The sequence below is a fragment of the Ictidomys tridecemlineatus genome, chromosome 10 (genome assembly GCF_052094955.1).
Source record: "Ictidomys tridecemlineatus isolate mIctTri1 chromosome 10, mIctTri1.hap1, whole genome shotgun sequence".
Classification (NCBI taxonomy): Eukaryota; Metazoa; Chordata; class Mammalia; order Rodentia; family Sciuridae; genus Ictidomys; species Ictidomys tridecemlineatus.
In genome coordinates, this window is record NC_135486.1 from 125,469,962 (window position 1) to 125,494,010 (window position 24,049).

The window sequence follows — 24,049 nt, forward strand, 5'->3', positions numbered from 1 at the left end:
TTTGTTTACCTCTTGTAAAATAAAAATTCTCGGAGGCCTAAATTCTAGGAGGCCTAAGCTCCAGCACTAGACCTCAGCAGGGGAGGCTAAACATAAAAATGGAGTCCCTCATGCCAAAGCTCCATCTTACCAAGCTGAAACCAAGTTGTTTATCTGACTTTATGAGCAATTAGGATTGGAGAAAAACAACCAAATTTTCTCAGGTCAGTTTAATTTGGTGAAGTTCCCTCATCTCAATCCTTAAACACTATAAGTAATCTGATGTTAACCAGCTATTTTTCTATTGTCTTCCTGTCTCAGCCTTCAGGAGAGTAACTTTGAAACAACAAATCTGTTTTTTTTTTTTTTTGATGGGGGGGTTCATTGTGATTTTCTTTTGCCCTTTTTCTATCCATAAGGCCAACGTTTACAGCTGAGCTCATTAGAACACTTAATTCTATTTTATGGACTTTAGTGTCACCTGATTTTATAATTGGAAAGTCAATGGAGATCGTTGGGCACAATTGTCCTTTGACACTTTCGACTCCTAGGGCTAAATTGTGTGTGTAACGAAGGTAGATAAGCTCCGCGAGAGCAGGGCCTGTGCGCCGCCAAATTACTAGCCCGGAGCGTGGCATTTGAAATGCGCTCCGCAAAGATTTGCAGCATGAAAGAAGGAAGCGAAAGAAAAACCTCCCCTTTACTAAAATGGCAGACCCCGTTTCCTTTACCAAGATGTCTGCGCGCAGGCGCACGAGACGGTGGGCACAGGGGGCGGGGCCGCGGAGAGGCGGAGTCAGCGGGAGCCGTCAGGTGCGGCCCCGCCCCTCGCCCTCCGCCCTCCTTCTTGATTCCGGATTGGTCCGGTTCCAGCGCCGCAGCCTGGCGGCAGCGCTTCGGAGCCGCCCGGCGTTCGCCACTTCCGGCGCGTTGGGGCTGTTGGTCCGGGGCTGCCGCGCGGCGTGAGCGGGCAGCTCCGGGGCGGGCGCGCGCAGGGATGCTCTGGGGGGCGGCGGCGGCCGTGTGGGCTGAGGCGGTGGGGACAGCGCGGGCCCGCGGGCCTCTCTCCTGAGCCGGCCACCCGGGCCGAGCCGCTCCGCCGCGGCCCCTTCAGCCTCCGCCCCTTCAGCCTCGGGGCCGGGCCCGCCGCCGCCTCTGTCCGCGGAAGCCGGGGAGCCCCTGCCTGGGCCCGTAGCCTCCCCCTCGGGGGTCGGGCCCGGGCGGGGGGCCCCGAGCCGCTGCCCTCCTTGCCGGCCTCGGAGCCCCATTTCCTGCTTTTTCAGTTTTCTTGGGGAGGAACGGGTGGGTCTGGATGAATTGCCCCGGGGGTCCTCGATGAGGCGGACCGGAAGGCCGTGCTCCTTTTAGAGGGTCCCTGCGGGACCCGGGTGGGGAAGGGGTTGTCTTTGCATGGTCGGGGGACTTCCCGAGCTTGCCGGGACCATGACCTGAACTGTGCGGGCGGGACGTGTCCGAAGCCCTAGAGCCAGCTCACCTGAGCCGCCCCCTCCCCGGCCAGCATGGTAAGTGGAGTGGGACCCTCCGCCCCACTGGGGGCCCTGCCGCAGGGGTGGGAGTGGGTCCCGGGGCTGCTGAGCCATCGTTTCTCTCCCCCGGGCGGGGAGAGGCGCGTGCCGAGCCTGGCTGGTGACACATGCGTGCAGGGTGTGCAGCCCCGGCTGTGCGCTCCCATCCCCCCCAGGGATGTCTCAGGACTGGGAGGGCCCTGGAAGCGCAGCAGGCACAACCCTTGCATCTCCTTGTTTGCTTCCTTCATAATGATAATAACTATCATTTACTTATGGCGGGTTTTCTGTGTGCCCAGGGCCTGTGCTAAGTGATTGACGGGTATTACCTAATTATCACACCAACTCCTTTAATCGGAAGTGGGGAGACTGAGGCATAGAACCATTAATTACCCGGCTCAAGGTCAAGCGCTTTTCAAGTGGCAGTGGCAGTGGCAGTATTTGAACCTAGGCATCCCGACTTGAGAACTCCTCCGGGTTCAGGGAGAACATCGTGTCCAGGTGTAGGTTTATATATATGGGAAAACAGCAAGATTTGCAGAGGTCACTTGGATGATAGCAGAGTCGGCAGGAGTATCCCCTGGATACTGTTCTCAATGCTGCGAGCTCTCTGGCCTTCTCCCTGGTAGTGTTGGAAAGCTCCATCCTTTCTGATTCTGCTAAGAAGCCTCTAGAGGATATCTTCCTCATTTTCCTGAGCCATAAGCATTCTCAGTGCTCCTTTAGATTTGTGTACTGCCATCTATCTATAGAGCATTTGTCTTTTTACTTATTTTTGTGGCGCCAGGGATGGGACCCGAGACCTTGTGCATACTAGGCAAGGCTGTATCGCTGAGCTACATCCCCAGGCTGAGCATTTGTCTTAAAAAAAATTTTTTAATTGAGCCTTATCTGTCCATTGCAGTAGACTCAACTGTCTCAAAGGTGAAGTTGTCTGAATCTTTATCTGCCCTAGTTCTTGGCATGGTAGTAAGCCCATGGTGAGTAGTTATTTGCCCAGCCTGTGTTTGGGCACATTCAGGGCTGGCTCTGTGCTCCTCAAGGCCACTGTTTTACCGCTGCCAAGTTAGTGGAGTAGTAGGGAAAGGGATGCCGCTTCTGTGACACAGCCAGTGGAGGTTTGAAAACTTTCAAGGGGCCTGCTTGTGGTTTGGTAGGTCCTAGAGTATAGAAAGAGGATCTAAGTCATTGACCCTTTTCCTCATAGGGCTTTTATCCAGCTGGATAAAATACAGCCATTAATGTCCAGCAGCATGGCATAAGTCGTACACACACACTCTGTCTCTGTATGTGTAAATTATGCGTTATATGTGTGCACACATACTCTGGTGGCAGACGAATTAAGCACTTTGAGTTCCAATTTTCTTATCTATACAGTGTGGAGATAGGAATTCTCTAAATAATCCAAAGGTATGAGATACATGTAACATTTAGCAACCGAGGAAAGTAGTACTCCTTTCCTTCATTTATAATTCCAATAATTAAAACATTTCCAAATTATTCTTTCAGTTTTTAATTTTTGTTTTTTTAGCTCTGGTAGGATTTACATAAAACAAAACATTTTACCTGTACAGTTAGTTGAGTGGCATCACATACATTTACGTTGCTGTGCAACTCTCTTGGCCATCTACTCCAGAAGTTTCTCATCTCCCCAAACTGAAACTCTGTACCCTGGGCATGAACTCCTAGTCCCCTCTGTCAGCAGTCCTTCTCCTCTGGGGCCTTGGAAACCATCATTTTGCTTGGAAATCACATTTTGTAAATGTGACTACGTTAGGGCCCTCATGGAAGTGGAATCATACAGTATTTGCCCTTTGGTGACTGGCTTATTTCACTCAGCTTAATACCTTCAAGTTCATCCATGTCGTAGGGTGTGTCAGTTTCCTTCCTTTCTAAGGCTGAATTCCATTGTGTAAGAGGCACATTTTGTTTATCCATTCATCCGTCAGTGGATACCTGGCTATTGTGCTTAATGCTGCTGTGAATATGAGTGTACAGCTATTTCCGTGGATTTTACACGGCGACTATATGCCACATCCTGGAGAAGGCACCGAAGGAGCCAGACCCCAGGTACCTCCCAGGGAACTTAGACCACCGGTTTCACTTAATTGGCAGTCAGTAGAGCCCTGGAATGACCACCTTTGAGTAATTAATTGTAAAGTTGTTGACTTCTTGACCTCTAGTAGATTTTTTTTTCCTGAGGTAAGTTGTGATCAACCTTAGTTATTTAAGCACACAGCGAATGGTCACTGTGGATGTGAGGTGAATGATCACATCCTCTTTGTGTCTCTGATGCCAGTGGGTCACCTGTGGTTGCTCCAGGGGTTTGGGTGGGGCAGGCTTTGTCCCCTAAAAGCCAGGAAATCATTGCCTGGTTTGTGTCTGTCAAGAGAAGGGTCTTTTCCCTGGGATCACAGCTCTTAATTCAAAGAATTCTTTCTCTCTTCATTTCTTACCGATTTACAGTTTGACTTTTAAGAGTATTGGTTGGTCTAAGTTTGAACCTTTTAAATTTCTTTTTAAAACATCAAGTCTAGGAAGACTTGAAGAAAACTATCATTTATTAACTACGCAGTGCGCATGTCAAATATGCAGTTTTTCATTTAGGCATTCAGTATCAGTTCACCTCACCAACCCTGTTAGGTCACATTGTTGCTGTTACTACCAGAGGAAGAGATTAATAAACCTGCTCTTGGATGGAGCTGGCATCTATCTGGACCCATGGTACTGTATTCCAAATCCTGTGTTCTTCACATTGGGCCATGTCATGGGAAAGATTATCAGGAATGTCACTGAACTGTGTGCTTGTTTAGTTCTGAGATAGATAGTGGTCGAGCGTAGGGAGAATGGGGGAATTTCTTTAAATTGTCCCTCCAGCAGAAGAGAATTTGACCTGCATTTTTACAGCCAGTTAAATGAGAATGGTAGTTCCAGTACAGAATTAGTTAGCTGTACTCTAACTCCATTTGATTAAATCATCATTTTTTGTGGAATTCCCATGAGATTTTAAGTGGTGTAACATGTTAGAGGTTCCTACTACTTCTCTGAAAAGTTATTACTTAATATTGAATGAGCTGCTGCTTAAAACGGAAATTTTGTGCAAAATTGAATCTTTGCTTACGTTAGTATTTCTTTTTTAGTTGCTTAGAAATTCCATTGGTTACAAAGGCTTATTATTTCTTTTTTTTTTTAACGTCCCACTCCGTGAATGGTCCCTGTAGTGGAGACAAAATCAGACTTTAAATTTGGCCACTCACATGGTGTGTCATGGTGCCAGATTGTGTCCACAGTGTTGTGTGGTACACAGTGCTGTGTGAGGCACAAGGAAGCCACCATGGTAGTGTGAGCAGATGCAGGGAAAGGTTCAGCAGAATCTAGGGGTTCTGTAGTTCTGTCACATCATTAGAGATAGTCTGGGTGACATTTAAATATCAAGAAGTGACTTTTGGAAAAATTGGTGCATGACATGGTTCAAATGACGAAATTGCCTGGTAAACAAAAACTCCTGTTAATGTATGTAAAAGCAATTCTCAGCATTAAGCCCAAAGCTTTTTAGTATCTCATACATTCATGAAATATTTTTTTGATTTCTGTTTCAAACTTAAAATCTCAGGTGCTGTGACTACAGTATAACAGTGTGTTAGTTAATGTTAAGTATAGATTAGTTTATGCCAGCTATTTTACATATATGAATTCACTTTTTCTTCTAAACAATGCTAGGAGGTAGAGGCTATCTTTATATCCCATTTTGTTTTGTTTGTTTTTTTGTTTTTTAGATGACATTCAAGACACTAAGAAGTCAGGCAGCTTCCCAGAATTACACTGCAACCAAGTGGTAGAATTGGGGTTCAAACCCAGGTAGTCTGGCTCTGGAGTCAGTGCTCAGGGTGTAGGAAGTGTTTGTTTATTGAGCCGTGGGCTCCCTCCCCTGCGGTGCAGAAATGTTGTTGCTTATAACTGTTACACTCTCTGGGTAATTGTCCTTGCCCCTGAGGAGTCAGGTTAGTGGGGAAGAGGAGATGGATATTCTGATGAATACAGGGCCTGTGGTGAGAGCTGTGGGAGAGGAGTGCTTTGGTACTAAGGCATGTTGCCATGAAGGTACCTGGGGACAAAGAATGCATTGAGAGCCTGGGTGAGGGTCAAGGAAGGCTTTCCAGGAGGGCATATTTGAGTCTTGAAGGATAAGGAAGAGTTTGATAGTTGAATAAGGAAAAAAAGGGCTTTCAAAGCAAATGTCATTTACATAAAGATCAGATATGTATCAATAAAGATAATAAAATAATGGGTGTCAGGTGAGAGTGAAGGAAGGAGTAAATGTTGAGTGTTTAGGACTTTCTGGGGCTTTATCTGCACACATATCTTACAACACAAACATGCTGCGTTTTTCTCATCTTCAGAATTCTTCATTCATACTTTTCTTTGACGGGTATTGCTCCATTTCTTTGTTCTCTTTCCAAGGAAACTTCAGGAGAGTGTGTTCTATACCTGGTCTCTAGTTCTTTATTTTGTGTTCTGTCTTAAGCTTACTTGTCAAAATTCCTCCTGCCTCTGTTACTGACTCCAGTGGTTGTCTCTTAGCCTTCATCTTATTTGATCAGTGGCATCAGACAAATCAGACACTCCCTCTTCACTTAAATATTTCTTTACTTGGCCTCCAGGACACTAAGATGTGCACTTGATTTCCTCCTCCCATCTCCTGAATGTTTCTTCCCCATCTCACTGATCTGGGGATGGAACTGAGGAGGAATGATGTTCTAGCATTTTAAAATTTTGAGACAGGATCTCGTGAAGATGCCCAAGCTGTCCTTGAACTTGTGTTCCTCCTTCCTCACCCTCTCTGGTCCCTGGGTGGACAACACCACCCTGGTCTTCTCTCTGATCTTTAAACAGTTGGAGCACTCCAGGCCTTAGACTTTGTGAACTCTTGCAGGCTACCATAAGCCAAGCACTCCTAATCCAGGCCTTTTTCCCCAGCTCCAGTGCTCATATATGCAATTGCCTGCTTGACAGACTTGTCACACTTTCTTTCCTGCTGGTGCTGTTACTGTTACTCTACCCCATGCTCACTCTGTTCCAGCTTCCCTGGCCCCCTGTCCTTCTAACCTTCCGAATGTGTTCCTGCTCCAGCTTTGGTCTTGCTGTTGGCTCTACAGGCCTGTTGATGTGACTAAACTTCTTCAAGCTTCCTCAGAGTTACCTTCTTTGAGGTCTGCCCTTACCAACCTATGTAAAATGGTAATCTCGATGGGCGTGGTGGTACACACCTATTATCTCAGGCTGAGGCAGGAGGATTGTGAGTTCAAAGCCAGCCTCAGCAAAAAATGATGCATTAAGCAACTCAATTAGACCCTGTCCCTAAATAAAATACAAAATAGGGCTGAGGATTTGACTTCGTGGTCGAGTGCCCCTGAGTTCAATCCCTGGTACCCAGAAAAAAAAAATGTAATTTGTGGGCTGGGGCTGTATAGCTTTAGTGGTAGAGTGCTTGCTTTCATGTGTGAGGCCCTGGGTTCCTCCTCAACACCATCAAACAAATCAAAAAAGGTAATCCCATTTCAGAATGCCCAGTTCCTCTGACATCCTGCTTTACTTCTTTTTGTAGCATTTATAGGTTTTAAATATTTTATATACTTAAGGCTTAGTTGTATAGTCCATTTTTTGTTGTTTCCTGCTAACATATTAGCTTTGTAAAGCTAAGGATTTCTGTTTTGTTCACTGATGTATCTCTAGTGTAGAACAGATTCCCAGCGTAGCACACAGTTACATGGTGGTAGGAATGAGTGGAGGCCTTAGGTGTTCAGAGGGGGTTTCAGAGGTTTCCTTGGTGATTAAAAGTTGCAGAGAGGATATTTGAGAAGAGAAGAGAGTAACAATAAGATATGCAATGTTAAGAAAACACTGGAGGACTGGTTTGGCTGTAGTGCTGGTTTATGAAAGGAGGTGGAGGAGGGCTATAACGTTAGTTTATGGCGAGGTTGTGGAGGGTCCTCTCGGCTACCCTTGGGAATTTGGCTTTGATTTTTGGCTGATTTTTCAGTCCATCTGTTGTATATAGGTTAGATTGGTGTGGGAAGCTAGACGTGACACCATACCTGTGTAGACGTGACAAAGGCCTTTTCTCAGATGTGGAATTAGGAATGCAGAGGAAGACTTTTACTCAAAATAAGAGAATTGTCCCTTAAATCTCTCAACTGATTTCAGAGTGTAAGGATGAAGGGAAGAGCCTACACTTTAGCCTGGAGATGGGAATAGTGAGAAGTGTGAAATAGTTGGTGATTTGGATTTGGAGGAATGGAAACGATGACATTGACCATTACACATGATAAAGTGTTGGTTTGTTGTTTGGCAGTGCTGGGGATGGAACCCAGGGCCTCACACAGTCAGAAACAAAGCTGACAGGAAGAGATGACAGGAGACAGCCATGTGCTGATAAGTAAGGGTTTGGCTGTGTGGGCTGCTGTGTGGAGAGGGAGGTAATTGGTACCTGGCTGGAGGAGGATGTTGGAGATTTAGGGAGTTGAATTGTCAGTGTACACAGCTGCATAAAGGAAGGCGTGATGGCATGCACTTGGGTGAAGAGGGAGAAATTCTGGACAGCATAGCTGCATCTCTCTGCCTCTGTTTCTCCTCCTTCCTTTCCTTCTTTCTTCCTTCCCCCCCCCCCCCCCAATGCTAGGGATTGAACCCAGGGCTCTGTGCCTGCTAGGCATGTGCTTTCCCATAGAGCTGCCTCACCTCTTCATTTTTCAACCTTCCCCTACTCATTTCCCCCCATATTCTACAAACCATTGTGGACTGACTTTTAAAAAAAAAATCTTACTGTATTTCCCCTAAGATTCTTTATTTTTTTTATTTATTTATTTTATTTTAATTTTTTTTTTAAAGAGAGAGTGAGAGAGGAGAAAGAGAGAGAGAGAATTTTTAATATTTATTTTTTAGTTCTCGGCGGACACAACATCTTTGTTGGTATGTGGTGCTGAGGATTGAACCCGGGCCGCATGCATGCCAAGCGAGCGCGCTACCCCTTGAGCCACATCCCCAGCCCTATTTTATTTTTTTAATTGTCACATATTTGTGGCGTAAAGTGTGATTTTTTTTGGTGGGGGGGCGGGGAACCAGGGATTGAACTCAGAGGCATTCAACCACTGGGCCACAACACCAGCCTTATTTTATATTTTATTTAGAGACAATGTCTCACTGAGTTGCTTAGCGCCTCGCTTTTGCTGAGGCTGGCTTTGAACTCCTGCCTCAGCCACCTAAACCACTGGGATTATAGGCAAGAGGACCAGCACAGTGTGATATTTTGATACACATATACCATGCATAATGGTCAATTATATATCCATCACCTCAAACAATTATTTCTTTTGGTGAGAGCATTTAAAATCCTGTCCCCTATCTATTTTGAAATATATAATAATTGCTTACTGGCAGATGGACTTTTTGTCTTTACTTTTGTCTTTTTTTTCAAGATTGCCTATAATCTTAGTGTGCTGAGTCCAGTTTTCATCCATAAGCCATTTGAATTCTTGTGGCCTTTGGGAGCTACTGTCTCCTTTTGTTGAGACACTTGTTCTTGGCTCCCTTGTCTTTCACGTGTTATTTTCTTGAGTTAGTCTCCCTGATCTTTTCTTCCCATGGCTTCCTATTCTGTAAGAGTGAAACCTTCCTCTCCAGGCTTGGATATCCACTTAAGTGTGCATTGAATTATTTGAAACCCATCATTTCTCTTCCGGTTAGTCCTCCTCCCATGCCCTAGTTCTGTTAATGACCTTATCTACCAGACTAGTCACAGACCTTGAGTCATCTTTAACTTCCTCCTCTCCTTTAGCCCCCACTCCCAGACTTCTTGACGATGTTACTGTAACATACTATGCCCTGACTGGTTTTTCCTTCATTTCCTCCACTTGGGTGGGACTTCGTTGTCTTTTGCTTTGATTGTTGCTGTCTTGGCTGGGCTGTGCTTTCCAGGTTTTCCCTTCATCAGCCCATCTCTGTGCCTCTGTCAGAGCTACTTAATAGAGCTCAGATGGGAGCCTGCCACTTGACCCCTGTCGTTCACAGCAGAGGGTCCCCATTGCTCTCAGAGAGCAGGTTTCCATTAGGGCAGAATAGTGGAAGCACACAGGCTCTGGGTTTTCACAGAAAGATTGACTTTCAGGCTGCAGTAGGGAAGAGGATTACTTATTAAATACTTAAAGTGATTTATTTGGAATATCTTTTTTTTTTTGTTTGTTTGTTTATTTTTTTTTGGTGGTGCTGGGGATTGAACCCAGGGCCTTGTGCATGTGAGGCAAGCACTCTACCAACTGAGCTATATCCCCAGCCCTTGGAATATCTTTAAAGATTTCCCAAGTTGTACCTTGTTCTCCAGCCACAACAAACTTCTTGTCATTCCAGAACATCCAGCACACTCCCGTGCTTCTCTGCCTTTACTCTTGCTGCTGTTTCTCTGCTTGTCCTTTTCTTGAGGGAGACTCATCCATCATATTCATGGTTATCATAAGCATGTCTTTGAAGCTTTCTAGCTCCTAGTTTAACATACATTATCTTTTATTTTTTTGGTTTTTATCATTTTTATTTATTTTTATTACATAAGAATTACAGGACTACATTCTTGTAGTGATGTTCAGAAGTTTGAAGAGCATAATATGAAACCTGTGCCTCCTTTATGCTCCCTCTTCTCCATCCCAACCCAAGTCTGGTTCTCTTTAATAAAAGAGCCCATATCAGGTGAGTCTTCCTCCTCTCTGCCTCTCCAGTGCCTAGTAAGGATTCAACAGGCATTTATTTGGTTGAGTCAGGAGTGAAAATAAATCCAAGGAGGTCAGGGTGGCCCTTGAGATTAGAAATGATGAAAGTAGCAGTACTTGGAGAGACTGGTAAAATTGAAACAGTATGAATGTAGTTACCACCCTGTTTAACCAGAATCCAGCCAGTGAGCAAGGGCAGTGGTTAGGCACTTGCTGTGTAGATGGTGTGCTCAGAAGCCTCAACAGCTGGGGGTGGGGTCAGGTGAGGTGAGGCAGTTGGTTGTAGATACCTAGGAAAGCCAGAAAGCAGAGAATCGAGGGAGGTGGAAGAGGCCAACGGGAAGGAATTTAGAGGAACAAAAAAATGGGTAGTTCATAATTACATTCTGTGCTAGCCATTGCTTGGGGGCCCTGCTGCAAACTCATACTCCACCTGTTGCCTCTCCCATAGCCACCCTGCAAGATGGTTATTATGTTCCCATTTTACACTTGAGGAAGATATGGACACTGAGGCTCAGGGGAGGGTAAAGTTAAGTTGCTTGTCAAAAATTTACATAGTGAGGGCTGGGGTTGTGGCTCGGCGGTAGAGCACTTGCCTCTCTTGTGAGATCCTGGGTTTGATCCTCAGCACCACATAAAAAAATAAATAAATAAACAAAATAAAGAATAAAAAAAAAAGAAGCTTAAAAAAATTTACATAGTGAGTTACATAGCTAGGTTTCAGACCCAAGGTTCCAACCCCCCAAACACGTGTTTTTTTCGTAGATCATTGGATTTCTTTTTAACCCTATGCATATATACATAGACATATTTACTTGAAATATAGCTTATCTACTTATATTGTCCCATGAAAAACAGTGCATCTAGCTGGTTAAACTTAATACCTGAAAAAATTTGCCTCATAGTAGAAGGGTTCAGATGGTCAGCATTGGCTTATAAATAGCTATCTCTGCATGTCCTATAATGTGATAGAACAGAGAGAGTGGACTGTTGAGGGCACAGTGGTAGTTGGAATAATGGAATTGACAGAGGAAAGTTGCTTTCCTTGAGTTTCAGTTCAGATAAGCCCATTAAGCTTAGTCTATGCAGTAGGCTCACTTATATCACAGCAGCTTTCTGTCGTTATATTATATTAAGGTCGTAATAAAAACTGTCTCTGGTCTAGGACTCTCCCAAAAGGTTAGGTGGAAAAGAAAGGCCATCATTGTTTTCTCAGCCAGTAATTAGACCTGGGAAGTGTTTCCTTTTTTTTTTTTTTTTTTTTTAGAGGAATAACTACATAAAAAAAATTTTTTTGTGTGTGTATCCGTTTGTCTGACCATTTTTCCAATACTGGGGATTGAGCCCAGGGCCTCACTTCTGCAGGCAAGCACTCTACCTCCGAGCTACATACATCTCTGTCTTTTATTTTTATTTTTTTTAATTATTATTTTTAAAAAATATTTATTTTTTAGGTGTAGATGGACACAACACAATGCCTTTATTTTTATGTGGTGCTGAGGATCGAACCCGTGATCTGCCCGTGCTAGGCGAGCACTCTACCACTGAGCCACAATCCCAGCCCCACATCTCTAGTATTTTATTTTGAGACAGGGTCTTACTAAGTTGTGCAAGTTGACCTTAAATTCCTGCCTCAGACTCCCAAGTAGCTGAGATTTTTAGCTCCTACTTTAAGACATATTATCTTTGATTTTGTTTAGTTTAGCAAGCCTGTACCACTGTGTGCCTGGCTAAAATTTTTTCTTTTTTTTTGAGAGAATTTTTTTTAATATTTATTTTTTAGTTTTTGGTGGAAACAACATCTTTATTTTTATTATTTTTTTAAAGAGAGAAAGAGAATTTTTTAATATTTATGTTTTTTAGTTTTTGGTGGACACAATATCTTTATTTTATTTGTATGTGGTGCTGAGGATCGAACCCAGTGCCCCATGCATGCCAGGAGAGCACGTTACCGCTTGAGCCACATCCCCAGCCCTGGAAAATTTTTTAAAAAGTGACACGTGGCTTCAGTGACACGCACCTTGTAATCCCAGTTACTCTGGAGGCTGAGGCAGGAGGATGGCAAGTTTCCAGCTTTGATAGCTTAGTGAGATCCTGACTCAATATAAAAAATAAAAAGGGCTGGGGTAAAACCCAGCTTAGTATAAAGCCCCCTGGATTTAGTTCATAGTTTCACAAAACAAAAACAAAAAACCAATAAAATGACAAACCAAAAAAATAAAAAACAACCCAAAACTCTAAAATACCAAAGTACAAAGCCATGACAAAAGGGAAAAAAGGAAATCACTGATTTTTTTATATTATATAAATATCCCATAATTTTCTGAAAATTTAGCTATATATCTGTAGATGATGAGGGGTGGATACTTAGCATAAGTATTTTTGTTAAGAAAGTGAATGTACTGATGCTTTTTGATCAGGATATTTAAAAAATAAAAACTAAATTACTGTCACTTATTTTGAAATAATTATATGATCACAGGAAGTTGTAAAACTATGGAGTTCTGTGTACCCTTCACCTAGATCCCCCGATGTTGGCATTTTATGTACCTTTGTGCAATATCAAAACCAGGAAATAGGCATTGGTATGTGTCAATTATTGACTAGACTACAGGCCTGATTGAGTTTTTACCAGTTTTAGACGTGCATTTATTTGTATGTATATGTTTCTGTGCAGTTTATTCCATGTGTTGATTCGTGTAATCACCACCCCAGGTAAGGTACAGAATTCTCTCATCACAGAACTCCTCCTGAGTACCGCCTCTTTGTCTTCGTATCCCCCCCCACCCCCCCACCCCCGCCCCAGCAACTACTCATTTCTAGGGTTTTGTCAATGTTATTTTGAGAATGTTATATAAATGTAATCAGCAGTATGTAACCTTTTTAATTTTTTTTTTTTAGTTGTAATTGGACACAATACCTTTTATTTTTATGTGGTGCTAGGGATTGAGCCCAGCGCCTCACACGTGCTAGGCGAGCGCTCCACTGCTGAGCCACAACCTCAGCCCCAGTATGTAACCTTTTGAGATTGACTTTGTTCACTGACCATAATGCTCTTGGCTGCTGTCCATTTCACTTGAATTTATAGCAGAAAAAGAAAAAAGTGAAACTGAAAGGAAGTAACACATTTCAAGTAAGTCTTTGTCTCAATTATTAGTGTTGCATAAATCCTTGTTGGTTAAGGAAGAAGACTATAAAAAACATTTGGAAGATGGCATCATTTTTTATCAATATACTGTGTCCCAGTTGTAATCAGTATTGGTGAACTTTGTAACAGCAAAAATAAGAAAATTTGTACTCTTTCTACTTCCCCTCTTCCTCCCTTTTGATTGTTAATTTACTTTGTTATGTTTTAGAGCATTTTTATACTATTATTATCATAATTTCCTCACTTTAGTGTTACATGTTTTCAAGGATTCAGTATTTCCCACTGGTTCTTTTTATGTTTTTTTTCCTCATATTCTGTAGTTCATTTCCCTACTGCTGGATTTTATTGTCAATTTTTGTACAGAGTGCCCTATTTGGTCATGTGTGTTTGTATTTTGAAGAACATTTTGGCTAGGTATAACATTCTTGGGATTTACTCTTTCCCTCTGATTTTGTAGACATTGTTCTACCATCTGAGATGGAGTGTTCTCTTGATCTTTTCTGTCAATTATTAGCTGATAATCCTTTTTCAAAAAAGTTTATAATTGTTATTTTTCTGGAATTATTTCATATTTTAAAATGCCTATGTATTATCCTTATCCATAAATGGTAACCTTGCTGGGCATAATACTTATAGGTAGTGCATTCTTTTCCCAAGTATTTTGGAGACCTTTCTTCATTGTTTTCTGAAGGATGACATGTGGAATATAGTAATTTCTACCTCAGTGAGAACCAGCTTGACTTCTGCCTGGCTGCTGGAAGAAATCTGCAAGTTCAGTAACTTCAGCATCTCTCAGAGTAGATGATTTTTTTTTTTTTTAATCAATTTGCCCTGGAACACCAGTGGTGTGCCTGTGTTAATGAATTAATACTGAATGTTACTGTGTTTCTGTTAACTTACTTTTTAAGTTTGTAGGATAGATAACTTTTTTTTTTTTTTTTTTGGTGTTGGGGATTGAACTCAGGGGCACTCAACCACTGAACCACACCTTCAGCCCTGTTTTGTATTTTATTTAGAGATAGGGTCTCACTGAGTGCTTAGCACCTCACCTTAGCTGAGGCTGCATTTGAACTTGGACCCTTCTGTTTCAGCTTCCTGAGCCTCTGGGATTACAGGCATGGGCCACTGTGCCCTTCTAGATAACATTCTTGCAATACTCAAGAGTTGGGTAGGCCCTGTTCCCCACTTTTGGTTAACATTATTAAAACTAATTAATGTGAAGGGTGAAATTGAACTTCAGGAATTACTTTTTGAAATAAAATACCAAAAGATGTTCCACTTCACTCATCACTTATCACCTAAGGCACTCTTGAGTGGAGTGGAACTTTTTTTGATGTTTATTACAGTATATATTTAATTCCCATATCAGCTTACCATTCTTGATCTCCTGATCTTTGTACATTTTCTATTGGGTCAACCAACATTTGTTTAATTTTAAATATAATTTGGTTGGATAATTTTGGAGTAGCTTGCACATTTGGTTGAGCAGTTATAGGGTAAATTGAACGCAGCTACTTTTGTTGAAAGGAGAGTGCTAACTAGCATTTCATGTGCACTAATTATTTGGAATTGAATAAAATGAGACTATGAAAGGGGCTGTGGAATCTGATGGTTTTCTAAATCACTGCACATGTACCTTTTGTCTTATCGTGTAATTAAAGTGTTCATTCCCTCCTGCTTGGCTAAAAGTTTATTAGAAATACAGGTCTCATTGTAGGATGGAGATTCCTTTACCAGAAAGTTGTGGAGTTTCTTTGAAGTGATTTTCCAGTAATTTTTTGTTGTTGATTCTGTTAGTTGGGCTTATGAACCAAAGTGTGAATTTACAGTGTTAAGAGGTCGTTTCATAGAAGGATTGGCTAGTCATGCTTAGAGTTTCTGTAAAGGAAAGCACATGTCCGTGGACTACAAGTCATAGCAGGCTTCCTGTAAACTTGAAAATCTTGGCTTGTACCTTAAACATTTATTGTTTAATAACCAGTGTAGCTAAGTGTAGTCGTGCACACCTGCAGTCCCATTTATGTGGAAGGTAGAGGCAAGAGGATCACTGAATTGGAGGCCAGCCTGAGCAACTTAGCAAAGACCCTGTTTTTTTTTTTTTTTAATATTTATTTTTTAGTTTTCGGCGGACACAACATCTTTGTTTGTATGTGGTGCTGAGGATCGAACCTGGGCTGCACGCATGCCAGGCGAGCGCGCTACCGCTTGAGCCACATCCTCAGCTCTGAAGACCCTGTTTTTTTTTTTTTTTTTTTTTTTTTTTTTAAGAGAGAGAGAGAGAGAGAGAGAGAGAGAGAGAGAGAGAGAGAGAGAGAGAGAGAGAGAATTTTTAATATTTATTTTTTAGTTCTCGGCGGACACAACATCTTGGTTGGTATGTGGTGCTGAGGATCGAACCCGGGTCTCACGCATACCAGGCGAGCGCGCTACCGCTTGAGCCACATCCCCAGCCCTGAAGACCCTGTTTTAAAGTACATCAGTAGGTCTGGGAATGTAACTCAGAGGTAGAGGGCATGTCTAGCATGTGAGACCCTGGGTTCCATCACTAGTATAGGGAGGAGGGAACAGCATAGAATCTTTTTGCTTATCTATTAACTAGTCATAACTGTTTGAATCTTCTCAAGGAAATAAAAGTACCAGGCACACATTTGAGGAACACAATGTGGATTCATCTCATTTGTCTGTGGGTTGAGTGGCTCATCCTCACATCCTCATCTCACTCTGCACAGACATACTTTATTGAGACATGCTGCAAAATCGTATCTTGATCTATTTGTAAGTGAAGCCTCTTATGAAGAATTGAAGGTGTTTGAAAAGGCCTCAAAGCACTATAAGAAAACATTTTGAGAAATAATGAAGAACTCCCATTTCAATAGTGTCAGATTGAAAGAGTTTTGAGTTGATACTCTTATTAGGATACTTAACAGACCAGTTGATAATTTAACATTTGTGTTTCTGACTGCCAGGAACCTTCAGAGCTTTTAAGGAAGAATTTGTTAGGATTTGCATTACCTCCAGTGGTCTGGAGCAGGTCACAGTGAGTGGACCCAGCTGAAGGCACTTCCTAAAACTTGGATGAGTGGTGAGCCGTGGCAAAAATTGCCGATTATTTTTTTAGAGAAAGTTGAAAAGACAAGTTGTAGAGAGAATCTGCACTGAAATGCATGAAATTTGTAATTTTTTTCTAAAATGGAAAGTTAGGAGCTGGGATAAGCACTGGTTCATTTGGGGAATCACTTGAAAAAAGTTGCAAATAGTTGGGCATTCGTCTAGTCCACAGATATAGATGTAAGAATGGAAAGGGGTGAGTAGAAGTTTTGAAAGTTTGTAATTCCTGGGTGAGTCTAATCTTGGATGAGGGAGATGCACAGGCCAGCATATGATTTCATTGCTGGGGATAAGTGCAGAAATAGAACTTGTAAGAGGGATAGCTGCACTTAAAAAACAAAAATAAGCCTTGCTAAATTGGGGATGGGAGTTTGTATCAGGGAAGGCTTCCCAGAGGAGGTGATGTCTAACTTAAGTTTCAGAGCAGCTGTGGGAAGTCTTTTGGCAGAATGGTTTTTCTTTTGATTCATGAGGAAAAGAACCGTGGACTTATTATCGCCCAGGAAACTGTTCATGTACATTCTGTATTCTGTTTTTAGAGAAAGGCAAATTAAGTGATATCAGGATTGGTTTATTTTAAGCCTATTATTGGGATACTTTTAGACTTATAGAAAAGCTGGTAAGATCTTACAGGGAATTTCTCTGTACTCTTCTTTTGTAGGGATTTATTAAAAGCAAACATCAACAAAAATCGCAGTAGCCACCCTTTGAAACATTTGTGACCACTCCGGTAGTTCAATTTTTACCTTCTTCATTCTGGTAGAATGAAGGAATTAAAGGAGAAACTGATGCTCCTACAGAATCATAAAATCTGCCGCCTCTTGATTTTGCTTAGTTAACTATTTTGAACTCTTACAAATATTTGAAAAAATAATTTTTTTAGTTGTAGAAAAACACAATACTTTTATTTTATTTATTTTTATGTGGTGCTGAGAATTGAACCCAGTGCCTCACACATGCTAGGCAAGCACTGTACCACTGAGCTATGACTGCAGCCTTCTTAAAAATATTTGATAGCTTAAAAAAAAAAAGAAATTACCACCATCTGATTCAACTCTTAATAAAATTTTGGTTTGGTTTGCTCCCTTCTAGCTTTTTTCTCTTTATATATGGTTGAGGTCATACTGTCAATGCACTTTCTTCTTTTTTTACTTAACATTATAGCAGAAGTGTTTTTTGTTTTGTTACCAGGGATTGAAATTGGGGACACTCACTGAGCCATATCCCCAGCCCTACTTTGTATTTTTCTTAGAGACAGGGTCTCACTGACCCCTTCGCTTTTGGTGAGGCTGGCTTTGAACTAGCAATCCTCCTGCTTAAGCCTCCCAAACTGCTGGGATTACAGGCGTGCACCATTGCACCTGGCTAAAAGTTGTTTTTTTTTTTTTTTTTAAATCATTAAATGCTTTATAAATATTTGTGATGATTATATAATATTACATTGCATGGATTCTTAAGCAGTTAGTTTGTTCAATTTTTTTTTTTTTTTTTGGCCACGGTAAAATGTGATTAAAGTCTTTGCAAAAAGCTTTTTCTGTATTATAGAAAATTGTCTCAGAATAGGGTCCCAGAAAAGCCCAAGGGTATCAAAGAGATTTTTTTTTTTGTCATAAAGTTTTTGTTTTCAAATAATTTTTACATTTGGTATGAATTCTTTTTTTTTTTTTTTTTAATGTAGTGCCAGAGATTGAACCCAGGGCCTTGTGCATGTGAGGCAGGCACTCTACCAACTGAGCTATATCCCAGCTCTAGTATGAACATTTTTAAGGCACTTCATCACATGGTACAATAGAAAGGTTGCACCAGTTTATTCTTCCCACCAGTTGTACATAATTATGCTCATTAGCATTGGTAATCTTAAGAAAATTGTTGCTAGTTTTTTTTTTTTTTTTTTAACTGTAGATGGAAACAACACCTTTACTTATTTTTATGTGGTTCTGAGGATCGAACACATTGCCTCACACATGCTAGGCAAGCACTCCACTACTGAGCTACAACTCTAGCCCCCAAACTTGCTATTCTATACAGTACAAAATTCAGCAACAGGTCTGGGGGTGTAGCTCAGAGGTAGATCACTTGCCTAGCATGTGCAGGGCCTTGGGTTCCATTCCTAGTACTATGTGTAGCATATAAAAATCGGCTCTATTAAGTACATTTATCATGTTGTGTTCTTTCATTATTCCAAAGGAAATCACTTCCCATTTCTCTCCCCAGCCCCCGGCAATCACAAGTCTACTTTCTGTGTCTATGGTTATCCTTATTCTGGACTTTTCATATAAATGAAATCATGTAGTACATGGCCCCTCAGTATCTTTTCTTTTTTGAGATGGTAGTCTCTCTATATTGGCCAGGCTTGCCTCAAACTCCTGGGCTCTAGTGATCCTCCTGCTCCAGCCCCCTGAGTAGCTGGGTAACTACATCAGTATATTTTAAAGCATAGAAAAAGGTGAAGATGAATGAGCTGGGTGTGGTGACATGTGTCTATAATCCCAGCCACTTGCTGGGATCCTGGTCTGGGCAACACATCGCCAAAAAAAAAAAAAAAGTTTAAATTGGTCAGGATGCCCCATGCTCCAGCCATTAGGAAGAAATAGTTTACAGCTATTGTCAGTGGACAAAGGGCTCTAGGGAAGGATGGAACCTAAAATAAGGAAAAGGGGGAAAATTTATTGTGCCTAGAAAGTGAAAGCCAATGAAATGACAGCACATTTCCTGGATGGGAATATGCAGGAAACTTTTAGACATTACTCTTGATTTGGAATGTGATTTGGAGAACTTGCAGGTAAGGTGTTTCCCTCTGTCATAAAAAATAGCCAGCCTCGAAATGAGTAAGTTTATGACAGCATCTAATACAGAGGACCTTAGGAAATGTATGAATTTTTGCCTAAAAACAAGAGTTCTATTGGATGTCAAGGAGAACAGACAAGGCTCCAGAGCATCAGTTTCTCAGTACTGGATATTTTCACTAGGACCCCTGGGGAGAGAAGTCCTTTGTTTTTATTTAGGTGAGTGGTTTTCGTCCTTCATGTAGGATTTTTTCCAAAACTGGGACTGAGCCCTTCCGATTTTGATCTGACAGCTATTGGAATGGGAGTGCTTGATGTAGACGAGGATTTTATGTTAACAGTTATCACTTAGGTATTACATTCATGTTCTGGCTGATAAGTCAGTTTTTGTTTTGATCAGTGTGTTAATCATTTCCCAGGGCCTGAGCCCTTAGGGATGGTGGTGGGGGCCGGAAGATGTGAATCCACAAGGCCAAGGGTCAGAGCCTGCATGATGTTATGAAATATTTGGTCTTCACTTCCTAAGATCCTTAGAATCTCCAGAGTGATGTCATTTTGTATGTCATTGAATTGACTGATGGCTGCTAGCCTTTAGGGACCTTCAGGATGGGGAATGGTCATAGGAAAAACAAAAGCAGGATTAGAGAATTGGGACTTTGAGCCCCACCCCTCGACCTCATGGAAAGGAGAGGGCTGAAGATGGCTAGTGATGAATCAGTAATAGTAATGCTTACGTGAGGAAGCTGTCATAAAAGTCCCAAAGGACTAGGTTTGGGAGGTTCTGGATAATGTCACATGGAAGTTCCTGGAGGGTGTTGCACCAGGGGAGGGACTGCCTTCTGCCCTCTCCGCATCCACCTATGCATCTCTTCATCTGTGTTCTCTGTAGGATCAGTTTTAATAAGCTGGTAAATGTAAGCATTTCCCTGAATTCTATGAGCCACTTTAGGAAAGGAATTGAACTCAAGGAAGGGGTTGTGGAAATGTGGATTTATGACTTTTTAGAAGCACAGTTAGAACAGCTGTGCTAGGTCTTGGTGACTGGCACCAGAAGTGATGTGAGGCAGAGCCCCCCCACCTGTGGGTGGGATCTGATGCTGTATTCCAAGAATTGAGGTGGCACTGAGATTTGCACACCTGAGTTCATTTTAGCTTATTGAATTCATTGTAATGTGATAAGCCGGGGGGTGGCTGCTCTGTATGGGAATTGCAGTAGTCATGGTTATGCTTATTCTGGACCTTGGTGGTGACTTTGCCAAGGAGTGAAAGGCATTCTAAAGAGAAAATGGCATGGACCTATAATGTGGAGGGAAAAGTGAGGCTTTGGGTCTGGCTGGAGCAGAGGATGGATGGGGGGTCTGGGTAGGGAGCGTGGGGACAGTAAATTGTCTGTCATACATTAGGGCCAGAGTTGGAGTGACTCCATCACCCCTGGTGATCAGGTGGCAAAGACACTCGGTGTTGATGGTGTGGTGGTGTGCAATTGAAAGGTGCTTGAGAATTAACAAACCAGTATTTCAGCGACTGTTTATTAGCTGGACTTGATAGAACCTGAATCATGAATCTGCAAGGGCTTTGGCTCACAGGTGGTATTAGCTAAGGGATTATTTTTTCTTTTCTTTTCTTTTCTTTTTTTTTTTTTGCTGGGGATTGAACCCAAGAGCAAGGGTTTCTGTGCTCTGTAGGCCCATAGAGTTTTTTGGAGATGTCACAGGTGCTGGGCTTGGGAGTACAGGCATTTTGGGGTCATAGTAATTAAGCAGAGTCTCTGAGTCTGTTTTAAATGGTGGAACTCTGGGCAATACATTTCTTTAAAAAACAAACAAAAATGCAGCTTTTGCTGCTGGAATTATGGATCTGTTCCCAAACCCTTACTGTCTCAAGCACAAATGGAGGCCCGCAGGGCATATGGTGTCATTGTCTCATACTTTGTTTGCAGCACATTTTTATATGATCCATATAAAAATGAAAGTGAAGGCATTTGGTATTATTGGAACTTTCTGAGCATTTGGTTGGTTTATTATGTGGGATTTTTGTTTATTTGGTTTCTTTTTTAAAAGCTCATTGAGTCACCCATGATATGTGTAGTGAAGGTAGTGATGTAGTTTTGTTTATGGTTAGGGTGTCATTTAGTTCTCATAACTACCTGGTGAAGGGATGTGCTGTTGTAAGTTCATTTTGCAAATAAGAAACTTAAGGCTCAAAGTGGTTAAGTAGTTTGCTCATCATGTCATTACTGTATAGGGTGTTAGGGTTAAATCCTTATTTTAAAATAACAATTTTTACTTAAAAACAACAACAACAACAACTTTCTTTTTACTTCTCCTTGCCCCCATATTCCAGCAGGGTTGTTTGAGAACTGTGGAAAAGATGATCCATGCCTCTCTCCCAAGCTAATTATGCTTGTCCTGCTGGGAATTGGAGGTTGACAGAAAACTGCGTGTAGGGCTATCTTTATCTAGAATGCTAGCAGGGCCAAGGTTTTTGGCAGGGTGACAGGACACAAGTGAAGTAAGTACTTGTTTTCTTTCTCCTGTGTACCTCCACCACCCCTAAAAAAGTCACCATCTGCTTTTCAGCTGCCATAGCTGTTTGGGAATCACAAGTGGGATGGGGAAGGAATAGTGTATAGCCCAGCATTGCAATATAGGGTTTTTTTTAATTATTATTACAATTTTTTTTCTTTTGGTGAGATATATATATTTTTTTGGTGGTGGTGCTGGGGATTGAACCCAGGCCCTGTGTATGCTAGGGAAGCACTCTCTCACTGAGCTATGTTCCCGGCCCATTTTTTATTTTTATTTGTAATAGTTTTCTATATTGTATACATTATAGCTATTTTTAAAATCATAGTTTTAATGAGAAAAATTGCATTGATTAGTAGTACTGTGTGGAACCCAGAGCACATGAGTTCCTGGTTAGAGAGTTGCTAAGCAGACTTCTCACTTTGTGGCTAGTGATCATCTGTGGTGATGGGAGGAGTATCATCCCCTGGCCAGGAAGAGTCACTTCCTATTAGACAGATCTCTGCTTGTGCAGCACCCTCACACTTCCGGTAGAATGTAATGCCTTCAGCAGCTGCTCCTATGGGCTCCTATCTCTTGCATGAGATACTGCTTGGCCATTGGTTATGAGCCTTTGAGAACCTTCAAAAATGTGGCTGAACAGCAATTAAAAATTGAAATATTAGGGACATGTTAGGCATATTCACAGGGAAAAGTTGGTGACTGTCTAATGGACTTTGATTTTTTAAAAGCAAGTGCATACGTGGAATTTGTGCAAGGAAATGTGTTATGAGGGATGGCTCTTACAGTGCTTTAAAACCACACACAGTGTACACACCTGATCACATTTAATGCCCAGGGTGCTCCAGGAGCTTTCAGGGTTTGTCTGTAAAGTTTTATACAGGCTGTCCTCAGTGGAGCCAGGCAGGACTGGCTCTAGCCTGGTCCTTTCCCTGCCTGCCATGCCGGGCTGTGTTCCTCTCTTGGAGGTACACTGTTCTGTAAGTTTTCTCCTTGCTCATGTGGTGGGCACCCTTTCTAGGTTCTCTCATTCTTGCTTTGGTTTACATTCAGGGGCGGGTTGTTTGTACCCCAGGTGGGAGCAGGATTGGAGCAGTTCTCCTCTGCCCTGTCTCCATCCTCATTGTTTCTTCCTTTCTACAGGAATGATTGGTGCACTGGGGACAGTGTGACACATTGGCTTACATCTGTCAGGTGTAAAGTCACTGCATCAGAACACTGCGTAGTTTCGGGCTTGAAATGTCTCACCTGCGTATCCCTTAAGAGAAGCCTGTCCTCCCTGTTGTGGCCAGAACCAGCTGTATTTTTGCCTGGCCAAGGGGTATGGGGTGAGGTGGTAAAACCAGTTCAGAATGGTAAGGAGGAGGCATTGTGGCTTTGTCAGTAATAGGGACATTCAACTTTGATCTGCACTTGGTTTCTCGATAGATCCTGGAGGGGAGAAAGAAAGTGATTCTGCTCCCCCAGTTCCCAACAGTCTGTTAAACAGTCTGGAGGTTCCGTCCGACAGTAAATATATTTTAATTGGTATTTAAAATGCTAGATCTGTTTGATAGTAATTTAGGATGAGGTGATATTCGTTTGACAAAAGAGACTTAGGACAGGTGGTAACAGCAACTGCAATGAAATTATTTACACATGAGCAGTAGTGTTGATCATGATTTTAGATTTGCAGCATGATTTTATAGTGGTCTAGCAGCATCATACTCACCTGATTTCATCCGATGCCAGCTCACTTGTTATCTTTAAAACCCATGGGAGCAGAACCCCTCTCTTTGTTCAAGGGATGGGGAACCATCACTGGAAGGAGCTTTGCTGGCCTCCATGTCTTGACTTGATCAATAACAGGAGACTTTTTGGGCAAGATACTCTGGCCTGAGACTTATTTTCCTTACTGGTAACGCAGGTCCGACTTGCTATTCTTTGAGGTTTATTTTTGTCACAAGATTCTCTGGTCCTGTTTTAGAATTTCTTGGTAGCATGCCTGTGTTAATGTACTCAGTATAGGTCTTTGGAATTTAATTGACTAGGCATATAAACACTTATCCTCCTGGGATATGTACCTGGGAAAGAGAAGCAGATGGGATGGTGAAGAGAGAGCCTGTTCTCTGCTGTATTACTCATTACGTTCCTGTAGAATAAATATTTTTATCATTTACTTTTTTGGGCTGTCTAATTAAAGCTGTCTGGAATGTAAAATAAGTATATAAAATATATGTAT

The 24,049-nt window shown here is 42.0% G+C and overlaps 1 protein-coding gene and 1 non-coding gene across 5 annotated transcripts in view; one reads left to right on the forward strand and one right to left on the reverse strand.

The window, feature by feature from the left end:
• The first annotated feature begins 834 nt into the window (after positions 1–834).
• Xpo6 (exportin 6) overlaps positions 835–24,049 on the forward strand; it is a 105,079-nt gene continuing 81,864 nt past the window's right edge. For 3 of the 4 annotated variants that reach the window (XM_040278421.2, XM_005323778.5, XM_013357908.4), the window contains exon 1: positions 836–1,502. In XM_040278421.2, the coding sequence (XP_040134355.2) occupies positions 1,500–1,502 (3 nt within the window). In that variant the 5' untranslated portion in view covers positions 836–1,499. Of the gene's footprint in view, positions 1,503–24,049 lie in introns of all 4 variants that reach the window. The other variant, XM_040278422.2, reaches the window with a different exon arrangement.
• Trnav-cac (transfer RNA valine (anticodon CAC)) lies at positions 9,760–9,832 on the reverse strand. The gene has a single exon. It is a non-coding gene; the product is annotated as a tRNA-Val (tRNA).